The sequence below is a fragment of the Lepidochelys kempii genome, chromosome 2, assembly GCF_965140285.1.
Source record: "Lepidochelys kempii isolate rLepKem1 chromosome 2, rLepKem1.hap1, whole genome shotgun sequence".
Taxonomy (NCBI): domain Eukaryota; kingdom Metazoa; phylum Chordata; order Testudines; family Cheloniidae; genus Lepidochelys; species Lepidochelys kempii.
In genome coordinates, this window is record NC_136381.1 from 62,457,251 (window position 1) to 62,472,796 (window position 15,546).

Genomic DNA, 15,546 nt, shown 5'->3' on the forward strand with positions numbered 1-15,546 from the left:
ACAGACAGTGCCAAAGTCAAGTCAGCATTTTGTTTTTTCTATTTTGTACATCTCAGTGTAGCACTAAATACAAAACACTCTTTGGAGACCAAGTAATAGGACTTTGCTCTTCTAAATGCTTTGAACAATATTTTTTTCAAAGTAAGAGGAATTTTTAGTTAACTTTTTTTTTTTTTACCTTTAAACAGCTTTGTAAATACAAACACTTTGAAGTATTACATCAGAAATAAAGCCCTTGTTGATCATACTCTTTACATCTCAATTTGTTAATACTGACTAGCATGTAGGTGGATGGAAAATGCTGCACTTTTCCAGTAGTTGGAGGGAGAGGGGGGAAAAAAAAGTTTCAAGAACAAGCACTCACATCACAATTCCAGTAGCCAGCTGTTCCTTTAGAACGAGATTGCTGACTCACCTTCTCTACCTGTATTTATCCACATTCAAAAGAAACTTGCTGTCAGTTTACTTGATATATAGCCAAGCTAGATCTGTTGTGTTCCTGCTTGTTAGTCCTGTGAATGCCAGAATGTTTTCTACCCAATTTTTCAATACTTGAGAAAACTGGATTGCATTTGTGTACAAAAAGCCTCAGATTGTTTTCCCCTGATGATCCAAGCTCGGTGCTGATCAGGAGAACAAAGCTGCCATACAGCAGGTACCTAGAGGATTTCCCCAGGTGGTCCTCAGGTGACCCACACCAATGCTTTCCTGGAACTAGTGCAGGGATTGTAGTCAAAATATCCCTGACTGCTGAAATATTATCGTGGGGCCATGGGCAGTTATCACAAATAAGGGTAGCCTTCAGTCTCTTCTGTTTTATGCTAAGGGACTGACCCAGCACAAGACCGCCCCATTAACTGTGTAGAGGGTAAAAACATCTCTCCTGTGTGTCAGGCACTCCCCAGCTGCAACAGAGATCAGAGCCTCTGAAAGCAGTAAGATTTTACTGACAAACACCCTATAGTTCATTTTATAAGCACTCCATTTCTTCTCATCTCTACTACTTTGTGACTTCCACATTTGCTCACTCAGACACATACTTCAGACAGAATGTCAGGGTATCTTAATCTACACTGCTATTCTACCCTATTTCACACACATTGGTCTACCTTTTGACAGAGGACTGAACCTGAAGCTAGCTGTGGCCAGCTGCTCAAGATCAAATTCACCTTTAAGGCACTATATGTATTGGAGGGAAAAAACAGAACATTCTGCATTGAGAGAAGGGCAATCTCATTTGAGAAATCTTGCTATTTTTGAAATGCTCTATTCCATACCACTCAGCTTTGTAACAAGTAAAATCAATGAAGCTTATCAGAGATTATCTGTTTCTCCATTATTAACTGAATAGTTTCATACCCTTGCATGAACTGTTTATGCTTTTTAGGCTAAAACCAGCAAAAGCTGTGTTAAACTAATGAGATCTCATTTGGAACAGAAGTTGCTAGTCTCAAACTAAATTCTGCAGCGAAAGAAACTTGTTACATCAGCTATTACATGAGAGAGAAAATGACTGACGGTACTTCATTCCCATTATTATCATTTACACGAACTGTCTGAAGACTGTCAGTCACGTATATAAAAACATTTGTACAGATAAATTAGTGTTAAAACCACCACAGAAAAAAGTCTTAGTATTTTAGGTATTGAAAGCTAGATTTTAAAGTTTACTTTATAGGTTTAAAAACTTGTACTGTCTCTCAACTCAACCCTCTTGTTAAAAGTCACATAAGGACAAGTACCTCTAGACCTCAGAATGTAAAACAAAGGCACTACGTTTTTATAATTTTATATCAGTATTTTTTTTTGGTTTGTTTTGTAGGAGGGCACTAAATACCAAAAGACACTTACTACATAACACTGATTTCTAATAAAAGCAGCTGAATAGTCTCTTGTAGTGATATAAAAGTAGTTAAGATTTTTCAATTAAAGTCTTCATTTTTCCTGTAGGCTTCAGCATGTGTGGTCCAAACTGAAAAGGGAAAAACAAGTACATTACAATATGTACAGATCCTGGAAATTGTAGCATCATTTTATAATCCAAATTCATAAGTGACCCTAGAACTCAAGCAGAGGCCACCCATCATTTGTCCACTTTGCCTTGCTGCCATGGATGCAAATGGGATTAGATTTAGATGCATTTTACCCACAAAGTTAACTAGAAATTGTCTCACAGGGGAAATGCATATCAGGAACCAAGTGAAGTTACTCAGATCAACCAGATGACTCCGCTCCCAGAACAAGCCTGTTGACAGATTTTTTCCTGCACCTGTTGCAAGTCCTCTGTAAATCACGTATAATGAAATGTGAGGACCAGACGGGGGGGAGGGAGGAGAAGGCTGCCTAAGGGCCACTCCCAGTAACTGATAAGGTTAAAAATGTTACTAGACCACAACTAGTGTTGGTCACCACCACAATATTCTCTGTCAAAGGCTTCCAGCCGGTTCCATTAGCCTCTGATGTTTACCATCCAATCCCTTGCCCCAACAAAAGATGGATCACAGTCTCAGAGTGGAAATAGTAATGAACATTCCATGCCACAAGTCAAATATTAATTCCATGTTCTCTCAAGTCTTGTGACATTTGTGCTCTTAAAATTCCCAGCTCCTGGAGGCAAGTAATCAAGTAATAATAGCCCTTGTTACAAAAAATTATAGCCCTCATGGTTGTAGAGAAGAAATGTGACCTGAATGTACACCAGAAAACCCAACCTTTATTATTTTAAGTCTCCTGATTTTTGAGTGCTTATGGTTGGTAATCTAGTTCTTCCTCAATCAGGCCCAGAACACAACTAGCTGTATGAGTAAGGTTATTAGGCTTTCCACCTCTTTTGTTGTTTGCTTTCACTTTTGTTTTCCAAGCTGAGTGAAGTGCAAGAGATTAATCTGATCATTTATTTGTTCTCCCTTTCTAGCCCACAATGCTCAATGACTGCTTATCAGACTGCAGGCAAAGTTTACTGCCCAGCAAAACTGGATTTCGCTAGAAATGCAGAGAGATGCATTGCAGGCACTACTTGAAAGAATTTCTGAACACTTACCATTGGAGTTTCACTTCAATTTCAATCTTTTTAAAACACAATTTAATGAGTTTTCCCAGCACCATGATTAATGTATTTTTAAAATGGAACCCAGCTGTCTTTTAAGGTCTTAGTGATACAATAAAACCTCTCTAGCCTGCTCATGGTTTACCTGGTCAGCAGAAGCCCGAGATAAAGTTGCCCCCTACAGTGCTTTGAATGACCGTCTCTCCACTCCCCAGCACTGCTGATGCACAAGCCAAGCTTTCTGGATTCTCACTGGGGTTCTGTGGAGCTGGTCTGAGAGCCAGCTAAGGTTTCTGAAGAGAGATTTACCTCGGCTTTAATGTATGTAGGACCGAATCCCAGGATGTGTCCAGAATCTCAATACTCACCAGCATCATTTCAGACTTTGCCTTTGTTTCAGACTCTGGAATCTGTTTTTCCGTTTCACTTTGGTTATCACTTCTGTATCGATAAGCAAATTTCTTTTTGAGAGCTTCAGCTATTAGTGCTACAGGATCAGTCGGGTCAGGTGATTTGCATGTTGCGCCTTCTGCTGGTCTTCAAAGGGAAAGGGAAATTAACAGTCACAGCAAGTCTTTAGAATGTAGTTAGAGCATCTTTGCATTCCCCTGCTGCCTTTCAAATGTTAGATCAGCAACAGTCCAAAATTCAAATGTTTCTCCATGAAAACTATTGAGTAAGACTTTGCATTAATAAAATAACACAAGTTATTGTGTACTCACCTTTTCACTGCACGCAGTTTGACACTGTTCATGTCTTTGAGGATCTCCAACATATTTGGTATTTCAGGCTTCTTTGGACCATTATCTATCAAAGTCTGTCCGGCGTTTATTTTCTTGCCTTTCCGCTCTTTAATGAGATCAACAGCAGACATACTCCGATGTACCCCAGGAGGTGGAAGAGGCGGTGGAGGAGGAGGAGGAGGAGGTGGTGGCGGTGCAGGAGCTGATGCAGTAGGACTTAATCCAGCTAAAACACACCAAGACATTCATTCCCCGTAAGAACTAAATGCCCTTTTAAAGAAAGCTTGATACATTAAGTATTTTGAAAAGGAACAGATTTGCTGCATATCAATTTATTTTTTCCTCAAAAGGTTGTCTTGTCACAAGACCACTGGCCCGGTTTAAGTCCTAAACCGCCTAAAAATGACAGCATTAAAACAATCACCTCAGCTAATTACTGTTCCAAAAGGATGTTCAGTTCCCAGTTCAGATACTAACAGTAGATGCACATCCATGTCAGACCTACAAAACTTGTTCAACACCAGGACCTGTTTCCACCAACTCTGCCCCTTGTTGGGGTCTATCAGTATTTAATGATGCTTGGAGAGAGTTTGAAAGGCAATGCAAAGTTATATTCTTAAGGCAGCCACTGTGTCTGGAAGAAATCACCGTTTAGAAATAATTTTACACATTAATAACAGTTTGGCCGGACAACAGCAATGAATGCATCCCAAGTAAAAATTCCAATTATACTTGTCATTTGCCAAGACAAGATTCTAAATGAAATTGCTTATTGACTGTAATCACAATCCCTAGATAAGCAGTAGTTATTCGTGCTAATTATTTTCAGAAAGGAAGGACTTCTCTTGTGAGATTCTTAACCCTGAATGGCAGAGGTCAGAAAGTTGTGTGAAGCCCAGTTAAAAAGTCTTCACCTTGTTTCTGTTACCGCCCATGTTTTTCTTTAAGTTTTTTGAATGTCTTCTTAAGACTCAAGAGGAGAGATTCGGCAACTGACTGAACCAATTAGGTTGTAACAAAAATCTAAAATTAAAGCTTCTTGCACCACTTTAGGTGAATATTAAGTCAGTGTTACAGAAGTCACCAAAGATATTACACAGGTCTTGGCAGAGAGTGAGAACTTCCCAAGTGTTTTGTTTCTAAAAGACGTCTATGGAATTTAAGTCACTGACTCTGCTCATGCAAATTGGGACCTTATTTTTATTTAACAAAAATCTTCACCCCACCCACCCTTAATTAATCTTAAAAGTGAACCAAACCAACTATCTTGGACAGACAGATGTATAATGTTAACATATTTAAAGCAGTTACCATATTCTACCAGAAGAGGGAGGTAAAGGAAAATGTTATTTAAATTAAAATCTAGATGAAAGCCTTCTACTGAACAGAAGGAAAAAAATCACACCTAGAAAAAATATTAACCAAGGGCATGTGTCATTTAGGTGATTATTAGCATTTTAGCAATTTGGTATGTTTAGAAGTGTGTTAATTTCAAGCTACTGTTGCTGTCAAAAGGAGGAATGGAACTGAATTATCTTTCAAACTATTTCAGTGCAATGAGTCAATTGCACATATAGTGGTCACATTATTTCCCTATTCGCTCCCAGATTTGGATACTGAACTCAACCTTGTCAGGAGAGCCAGCATTCATGATCTAATGGCTAAAGCCCAGGAAAGAATCAGTATACCTTTATTCCCAGCTTTCCCACACACCTGCTAGGTGACTGTGGCCAAAGTCACTTAACCTCTAACGCAGTTTCTCACCCTTCATTCCTATCTGTAATGGATACAGAATACAAAATAGGCCCTACTATCCTTGTGAGCTGCAACAATTCAAGTTTGTAAAGCACGCCAAGTATCTCAGTGGAAGGTGCTATATAATATAAAGTATCGTTGGGGTTCGGAGGGATGCTGACTATGGGACTGAGGTTAGGACATTCATATCAGGGGCCCTGTATGATTTTTAGCTTCCATCTGAACAGAAATTGGCACTCAAGAGCCCTCAGACCAACATCTGATCCCAAGAATGGCTCCTGTAGCAATTCAACCCTTTCCTCCTGCCCCAAAGCCCTTGTGTGTTATTGAACTGACTTATATGAGCCCATTTTCATGGGGAGGATTTAACTTGTGAACTTCTGCCCCAGAGACAAGTGAGTCAATGATATTAGAAACCAATACTAAAAAATAAGCAGCCATTGTAACAAGTTACAATTCTCTGAAGAGTACTAGGTCTGTTATAAGCTGTGAGAAGATATCACAGGTACCGTGCTTACTTATTCTTAGTCATGTAATAAGCACTGAAGTTTGTTAGAGATTTCTGCTGTCCTTGAACATTTCTAGCAACATGTCACTGTTTTGTAAGCCATTTGAAATATGTATTATATTCCAAAAGCATATTTAGTATCTCAGTGACACTAGACCTCATGACATATTATTGATACTCTGGGACTTAAGTATCCTTATAATACTTAACAGATATATTATGCCTTTGGTTTCATTCATATTTGCGCCAAACTTTGTTCTAGAAATCCTATTAAATGCTAATTATCTGCAGAATTCAGAACTCAAGACACTCTGCACAAATATTTGAAGAAATGATTTTTAAAAGTAGGAAATATAAGAATCTGGAGGTGTTGGTCCCCCTCTACCATTGGAGAAACATCTGTGTGGTCCCTGTTAGTATACTGTACCCACTCTCTTGAACGTGTTAAGTGAAAATAACGTGAAGTCCAGGCAGAAGGAGGAGTTAATACTAAACCTGATCTGCAGAAGGTTAGGATAGTGAATATCTGAAGTCTCATCTATTTGATATTTAATAGATAAATTTTGACCACCAGTCAGGCAGGTTTTTGGGAGTTGCCATCACACCACTACACGCACGTCTATCAGCTACGACTTGGTGGTGAAAAACACCATTTGCTCTTTACAATGGAAATCAGATAACATGACTATGGCTCACGGTCAATCAAGTTTTAGGTTTCCACGGTAGTTCACTACTGCATATGAATAAACCCATTCATGTACAACTAGGCTAGTAAAGGGCACACACTGTTTTCCTCTCACAGGTTTCAATTTCCATCCCACAACTCCAGATGGAATTTTAAAAAAAAGAGCCTTTTACCCATCACCTGCAAGTTTACTTTGTACTGTAGTTTCACAGTAAGACAGCACAGATATCCTGGAATCAAGCCTCAGTGAGGCTCTGTACAACCACTGTAAATGAAATTTGGTGCTAGCACTTCTTACAACCCTACAAACTTCACCATCAATCCTGCAATATCTCACAAAAATGATTTCATTATACTTACACGTATCGGTCAATCAGTTTTAAAAGAGCAGATTCCTTTTTAGCTAATTTGATATGAAAGTGAGACAGAGTTTAATACCTGCTGGCAGATTCTGCTGTTCTTGCAAGATTACAATTTTGGCTATTTGTGCCCTTAAACTGGCAAGTTCATTTTCTAGAGCACTAATCTTCTGCAGAGCTTCATCGTTCTTGGTCACCACACCCTTGGGGGCTGGCTCTTCTTGTAATAGGTTTGGTAAGGATACTTGTCTACCTGGTGGTCTTCCAGAGCAATATGGTTCATGTGGAAGAGGTGGAGCAGATTTTGACCAGACTTCTGATCTGTAACAAAGCAACAATTGTCACACGGGGCTGGTCTGTAGTAAGTGCTTCTACCAAGCTGCTAAGAGGAGAGAGCAAAACAGTTAAGTGTAAGCACTGAGCCAAACATTAAGATTGGACCTTCAAACCAAACTACTTACTTTTGGCCTTTTAAGGAGGAACCAAAAAACCCTCAGGTAAACATCTTCTCACCTGCTTCAGAAGTTTTTATATCCCTCTTTCTACAATGAAATATTTGCAAGTAACGTCTGGCAGAATCTGACTCATAGATCCCTAAAAACTAAAGTTGAAGTGGCATTGGTTTTAAGTTTTTGTTGTTTGTTTGTGTGTGTTTTTTTGGGGGGCGGAACGGGGGGGGAAGAGAGGATGGAATGCTGCCTCAGAAACACGGAGAGCCTGGTAGTGCTACAGACATTTACTAGTAATTATGATATACAAGTTATATAAGCAACAAAGATCTTGATATGAACACATTCCACCTTTGTTCTAATAGTGTGAATAAGAGAACACAAATTTAAGCTAAGGCAAGATTCAGGCTAGATATCAGGAAGGGCTTATAATCAAAAGTAATTAGTATATGAATCGGCCTAACAAAATAGTAAATACTACTAATAAAAGGGACACTATCAAGTTAAGTTAGGCCCAAAATTAAGGTTTGGTAAAAGTAAACTTTATTAATAAATGAAGAGACCTGTTTATAAAAGCTTTTTGTGATTAAAAAGCTTTCCAGTGGAATTTACACGTTCCCCTGCAGTGTTCACAACCTGATATTGCAGCACTAATGTACTGCACAATAACTTAAGTGTCATTTCATTGCCCAAGATGAAAAAGCATACTTGGAATACTTTCAGTTAAATTTGAAGTGTTAAATTAAAAGCAAGACAATAAATTTTAGCAGCCCCATGGGTTACACTAAAAAGTTAGAGATAATAGGGTTTTTGACATTCAGTGAATAAAATAGTCTCATCTAGTCTATTACTCAGCTCTTGGCAGGGCAATCAAACTCTAAGTATAAATACTATTTTTTCTAGCTCCAATCTGTTTTTCCTCTGAATGCCTTGTGCGAACAGTTACTTCTAAGTTTTCACATTTGTTTGCTTTGCTGTTGGAATGAAGCTTCTTTAAAAACTTGCCCATCACTGACAATTTTAGATTTTTTCCACCTCTGAGAATTTTTTTGTATGCAATTTGTTCCTTTTGAGATGGAATAGCTTTCCATGTTCTACAAAGTCCACTTTCCACCTATACTGTCCCACTGCATAGACAACCCTAGTTTGATAGGATTCTTCAGATTCTTGTTCTCAGAATTGTCAAGGGGCATGAAGCTTTGTGGCAAAGTTTAATGTTACAAAAGCTGTTTAGTAGGAGAATAATGCATCGTAAGAAGAACAGGGGAGAAGAGAAGCCTCATGCACTAAAAAATTCTTTTTACGAGCCCCTGCCTTCATGGTATGTAACCAGTAAAGGAATGAAAACACAGGCTGTGTTTGCTACTTCCCTTCTTATACCTGTCAAAAAAAAACCCAGAATATTTTAACACTATGATATTAAAATATAGGAAGTTTCCTGCTTATTTGATAACTTCAGATCTTGAAAGCTAGATACCAAGGTACCAGAAATACTGTTCAAGGCAATAGTACAACTAATGCTCATTACTGAGATAGAGGATTACAAGAATGAACTAAGATACTGTAGCTGCAGAAGAAAAGCCCATATTTAATTAACTCCCACTTGAATTCTTACAATTCCTCAAGCATATCAGGATCTTGGGTTTCAGTGGCACTGCTTGGTCAAACACTGGGGAAAGAATTCTGAATAGAAATAGGACTTTTTGAAATACCTCATCTGCAGATTTCAGAGTAGCAGCCATGTTAGTCTGTATTCGCAATAAGAAAAGGAGGACTTGTGGCACCCTAGAGACTAACACATTTATTTGAGCATAAGCTTGTGTGAGCTACAGCTCACTTCATTGGATGCATCCGATGAAGTGACAGCTTATGCTCAAATAAATGTGTTAGTCTCTAAGGTGCCACAAGTGCTCATCTGCAGAATGTGCTTTAAGTTACACAGTTCATGGCCCTGGTTTAATCAGAGTTTCAGTTGTACTCTTATAGTAGTATTGGCTGCCCGGCCAATATATTTGTAGCGCTTGTTCCTATTTAAATGGAGAGAGCCCATACATGAGATTCATAGGGTCTTTTAAGGCTAAAAGGGACCCATTAGGATCTTACTTCCTGCCTAACACGTGCCATAGAACTTAACCCAGGGATAACAGACAAACAAGTAAGGTGGACGTTGCAGGCTTTGCAGCTAGTCCATCCTTCATAGAAAAGTAAATTAACTGCAGACAAAAGAATTCCCAATTGCTGTTTATTGCAGTATCTGTAATTCATACTCTATTTGTATGTTTATCACTGTTGAGAAGTGCTGAATTGACAGCAATGGAAACAATATCCACAGAATACATACTGCCTAGACAGGAGCAGGTACAGTTTTTTTGGATTCTTGGATGTCTGTCCACCCAGAGCTGTACTAAGACAAAACACTCCTCCTTTCACTCAACATCTGAACTGGTGACCTAGAGGTGGGAGGTTTCAAATCCTATTACCAGCTATCTGCAACACCCAGGTCCTGCCTATTTAATATTATTACTTTGACTTTTGAACTGGGGACCACTACTTCATAGATTGCACATTTATCTCTAATAGTTTTAGGACTGTCCTTATTTTTAAGGTAATGCAAAATTAAAATAAAATAAATGTTGTATCCTCCCAGGACAGAATTCAGGGTTTTCATAGGGTTCCTGGAACCATAAATCCTGGGTAGCATCTTGGATTTACTCCAGAGGACCTTGTCCCCTTGGTTCCCCCGACAGCTTTTAAAGCTTCATTTTGTATTGAAAAAGAACAGCTGAACACTAGCTATGTACAACTGGAATGTGAAGTATTTATTCAACATAATTAATCCATACCGATAAAATATCTGCTTAAGAGTCAACATTTCAGTGTGCGTAGGTGATGAATTTCATTGTCTGGCCTGGGGCTATTATTGCCAAGTTATTTTTACTTCCTTCAGTGCTGACTTAAATCATGCCACTGAATTTTTGAATTAACAGCACTTTATTCACACAGATTAAATGAAAGACATTCAATAATACTTCAAATTGATTTGATTTTTTAAAAAGCTTATTTAAATACTGTAGTAAAGGGACTTTATATAATAAGGTACTTTGATGCACAGTAAGTTTATTGAAATATATTTGTTTCAGTAGAACATTTGGAATTTACCACTTGAAAAATACATGTCTGAAATGTGACTATAGCATTCAGTGTACAGGGGGACAAAATGATGTGCAGTTTAGTGGTTCAGCAAGGCTGTTAATAGATCTGTTTTTGACAGTGTAGAGAAAGTGGATCTCATCCTCTGTAAGCAGGTATATATATTGACATAGGGACATAAGCATGCATAGTGAACTACTTGTTAAGCATTTTATGGGAAGTAGATATTGCAAATAAATATCTTTATATTTATGTGGGCTTCTTGGACCAGGGATTGCCCTTCTAGAGTGTTTGAAAGCAACCTACTGAACATTACTGTAATTAATGTTAAATATTTCACATGTACAAGTAACAAGCCAAATTTAAGACCCTGCCTAACGAAGTAATTTTTAGAGCTACCCTGTAACTCACCGTTTGCCGTCCAGCTGTCAACTTTTGAGTTCAAGGATGAGATCACTTTACACAATGTTCCTTAGTGAGTTCTCCCCAAATAGCAATTTCAACTAACAATACCCAAGTTCCACAACAATCTGTAGGTGCTTCCTTGAAGCAAAGAGCTGCTCTTCCCATTGATACTATAAAGCTGAATGACTGTACAACTCAGCTCTTACACAAGAGCCCAGGAGTTGAACAGCCATTCCTTGTGCTGAAATGTACCTATCAAAGGGATTTATCTCTGAAAAGTCAAGTTGATGGATTTCTGCTATTCCCTTTGGAGTTATTGACATTAACAGTGGCTTGCAGCCATATTCCTATTATGCAATATTTCACTATAGCACGTTGTGTTGGAGGGCACTGAGGTCATCACTAAATGCATGCTTTTAAAACAGGTGTCCTTTGGAGGAAGCTACTACATCTGTGAATACCAAAGCCATCAATCAGGGCCCTCAGATGCTCCTTATTTAAAGTAAACAGAAACCTGGTCTACTCTAGAAAGCCTATGCCACTGAAGCCTGCACCAGCATGACTGAACCAGTGAAACCTGTAATAATACAGTGTCCACAAGAGCCATCTCATTCCATGTGTATACAGAGCACTATACCCATAAAAACACTCCCTGCCCATTGCAGTAGTACCTGTCCTACAGCTATGGGCGAGGCTCCCTAGTCACTGCCTGCCCATTTTCATGCTTATAAAAATTAAGTACAAAATGCAAGTGTGTGTGTGTTTTTACAAGCACAAGTGTCTCTGCTCTGCACTGCAGAGACTTAACCAGAGAGGTCAGTAGAGGCAGGTCAGATATTGTGGGACACTACCAGAAAGACCAATTGCACAAGTGTAGCTGAATCCCCATTGCTTGTTTAGCACTGCAATCCCACAGAAGCAAGATTCAGGACCAGCAGCAATAACCCCTGCTCAAAGCAAGTGCAGCAACAACAAAAACAAGAGAGCGTTGACGATGGTCTCATATCATAGAGAGCATTTGTGTGGGGACACAATAGTGATATGGGTGCCTTCAATGCTAGAATTATCTAGTGCATAGCCTGTCTTTCCTGGATCAAAGCCCCATGTCCGCTCAAGTTGTGGTTCTTCCATTCATAAACCTGACTTCAGTTTCTTCCCTCCTTGCTCCCCACAATACTGAAATGCTTGCACACCTATAGTGTTAAGTACACTAGACAGCAAGTGCTACGATTTGAAGGGAACCTATGATGAAATTGAGGAGATTTAACAAACATACCTGAGCCTTGTGGAGACTTCACCTTCTTCTTGCACAATCCATCCCACATCTGCAAAAGAGGCTACCGTGTCTTCTCTGAGCTGTTTAGAGTGGTTTATTTCTGTAGAGTGAGAGGTAACCTAGAATTTTCAAGACAAAAGTTATTTTTTTAAAGTTAATAAGGGATTGTTCCTTTTGAAAGCACTCTCCAAACCATTTTATAGTTGCATTTGAAGGAGTACAAGAGCTTGATACTGTATGTAGCTATCAAGATACACACAAGACACCAGGGATCTTAGCATACTTGGCACTAAGATAGTATCCAAAGCCCACTAAAGTTAAGGACTTCCATAAGCATTGGATCGGGCCCCTTGTTTTTACTGAGATTATTTTTGCTATTTAAAAAGGTCATGACAAGTTTCCTAGGCTATACCAGCTTATTTAGCACTATAAAGCCAATGCAAGTTATTTGTTATATAGGAGATAAGCCACAAAGTACTTCACTGGCACAGGCAGGCAAAGTATTCCAAGTCTACAAACAGTCACCACTCAATTATATTATATTAAATCAAACGTTTTAATAGTCAATTTAATAGGGTCACTAGAACTTCCTATTTTGATCAGATTTATTTAATGTCATTTATTTTGAAAGTGAAATATTTTAGGTGGTACTTGACCCTTCCCTCCTTCAAAACTGATGTGCTCTCTGCAAATGTCAGGGCTTGAAAGAAGTTAGTATTTACATGACCACTGCAGAAATTAGAAAACTGAAAAAAACTGACACAAGTCAGTTATTGAAACTTCCCCGTCCAACCATTACAAGTCTTTTCATGTGCAAGAGGGAGGGAAGAGATGGGAGGGAATGGGGACACGACACTAAGGTTTTAACAAATTGTCTGTCCCTGTGAGCCCCGTACCAAACAAACTCAAACTGCTTTTAAAATGGGATCTGTTGTATTTGTTTAAAAACTTTGCAGTCATGGGGCAGACAAAGCTCCAGAGACTGGAACTGTTTGTACAACTGATTTAAACCTGCTTTCACAGGGTTTAACTAATAGATGAGAATTATTTTGGCCACCAAAACAGTCTACAGCAGCAGTTCAGACTGGCTTTAAGACCAGTTTGAAAGGCTGGAAGAGTTTCCCCAGTGAAAGCACAGCCACGTAGTTTGAACCTGTATACCCACCCCAGGTGATTACTATTACCCTCAGTACACTAGCAAACTGAAATAAAGTTGAAAGTGGTTTTCAGCAACAGTTCATCCTGACCGAACCAACAATGAAAAATGGTTTCAGTGTTATCTAGGCCAGGTAAAACCTGTTCATATTTCAGAAAGCGGGCTGGCTGTGTCTATACTTCTGAACTTCATGCCTGTAACTCACCCCACTGCAGCTCTACCATTGCTAACACCAGGAGAAGCTGCAGCATAGATGGGGTGCTTTTACTACCTGCCGAAGTAGCACACCGTATCAGCTGTGGGTGAACACTTTTCACAAAGCAATCACTCTGTATCTGACTTCAGTCCTCATCCTCCAAGGAAACCTGCACAACACTTTCAAGACATGAGCCTGGGAGCTCATAAGTTTGCTATATACTAAAACTCATGGACTCAATAGAGACAGGAGATTTATGGCTTATTACAACAATCTATACTACACTAACCACCACAGCTGCCTTCCCCCTCCTTCCTTACTTCTGGGAGACTTCTGTGCCACTGCTCAATGCAGAATTTGCGCTGAATTAATGTTCTGCACAAATTTCATTGCCCCCCCCACAGAATTGGTGCTGCAGAGCTGCTGGCCCCCACTTGAGACCACTGGGCCCAGTAAATAAAATACAGGACACTACTGGAGGGGCAGAGGAGGGGGAGCTGGAGGGTTCTGGGCAGCTGTGGTTACCAACATATCCTGAAGGAAGGAGGTAGAGTTCAGGAAACTCTATACAAGCCCAGGATCCAGCATAAGACTGTTTCTTTCTCTGGAGCCCTGGGCTCTGGGACAAGGGAGTGTGGGTGTCTGAGCTTGGGGGTGGGGGGACACACCCTGTGGCTGGGCTCTGGGACGAGGGTGTGCTGGTGTCTGAGACCCGAAGGGTAGAGTTTTCCCCCCCAAGATGTGCCAAGCTGACACGTATGACAAACCCAGACTGAGGTGCCCAAACAAAGCATAACAGAGAAACAGGAACTGGGTTGTTGTAGAGGTTACTTTAACTCTCTACTACTGGGGGAATCTTTTTTGTTATCTGTATTGTTACAGACATACTTATGAACAGGTATGTTGATAAATAAAATCTGCAGAATTTTGCAGTTTTTGAAATTTTTTGGCGCAGAATTCCCCCAGGGGTACATCCCTTTCCTCCCTATGACTGGAGGAGTGTTAACAGGCCACTTCACCTTGAATGTTTAGCATAAGTAAACACATCTCAGGGGATCAATCTGTCTCATCTTGTATTTAGCTGTGACACTGGGTACATTTCCCAGACTATATAGAGCAGCTCTATATATTCTGGAAAGCTTGTCTCCCTCGCTAACAGAAGTTGGTCCAATAAAAGACATCACCTCACCCACCTTGTCTCTCTAGGGGCACGGCTACACTTGCAGATGTAGAGCGCTTCGCAGAGCACAGTATGGAAAGTGCTGCAGTCTGTCCATACCGACAGCTGATAACGCACTGGCGTGGTTACATTTGCAGCACTTGCAGCGGCATTGGAAGTGGTGCATTATGGGCAGTTATCCCAGCATGCAAGTGACTGCAACATGCTTTTCAAATGGGGAGTGGGGTGGGATGGAGTGTGACAGGGAGCGTGTTGTGTGTATGTGGGGGAAGAGAGTGGGTTTTGGGGGTGCTGAGTGTGTGTCAGCATGCTATCTTGTAAGTTCAGACTCCCCCGCCTCTCTCTCACTCACTCAAGCAAACAGTAAATGTTTGCTTTTTCTCCGAGCTGTAAGCAGCCAGCTTCTCTGAAACGGAGCTTTGAAAGGGCATTTCTGCATTCCTACAGCCGATTTCACAACAATGACAAGAGTGGCCACTTGACTTAAGGGGATTATGGGACGTTTCCGGAGGCTGATCAGAGCGCAGTAATGCAGCACCTCGTTCACACTAGCACTGTGGCGCTCCAGCGAGGGCGCAGCAATCGTTATTCCACTCGCTGAGGAGGAGTACCGGCAGCGCCATAGCCGCAGAGTCAGC

The 15,546-nt window shown here is 40.1% G+C and overlaps 1 protein-coding gene across 5 annotated transcripts in view; it reads right to left on the reverse strand.

The window, feature by feature from the left end:
- Positions 1 to 439: 439 nt before the first annotated feature.
- Positions 440 to 15,546, reverse strand: part of MTFR1 (mitochondrial fission regulator 1) — a 37,430-nt gene continuing 22,323 nt past the window's right edge. For all 5 annotated transcript variants that reach the window (XM_073331013.2, XM_073331010.2, XM_073331011.2 and 2 more), the window contains 5 exons: positions 12,377 to 12,495; positions 7,176 to 7,417; positions 3,769 to 4,015; positions 3,415 to 3,583; positions 440 to 1,972 (listed from right to left, as the gene is read on the reverse strand). In XM_073331013.2, coding sequence (XP_073187114.1) covers positions 1,913 to 1,972; positions 3,415 to 3,583; positions 3,769 to 4,015; positions 7,176 to 7,417; positions 12,377 to 12,495 — 837 coding nt within the window. In that variant the 3' untranslated portion in view covers positions 440 to 1,912. The remainder of the gene's footprint in view (positions 1,973 to 3,414; positions 3,584 to 3,768; positions 4,016 to 7,175; positions 7,418 to 12,376; positions 12,496 to 15,546) is intronic.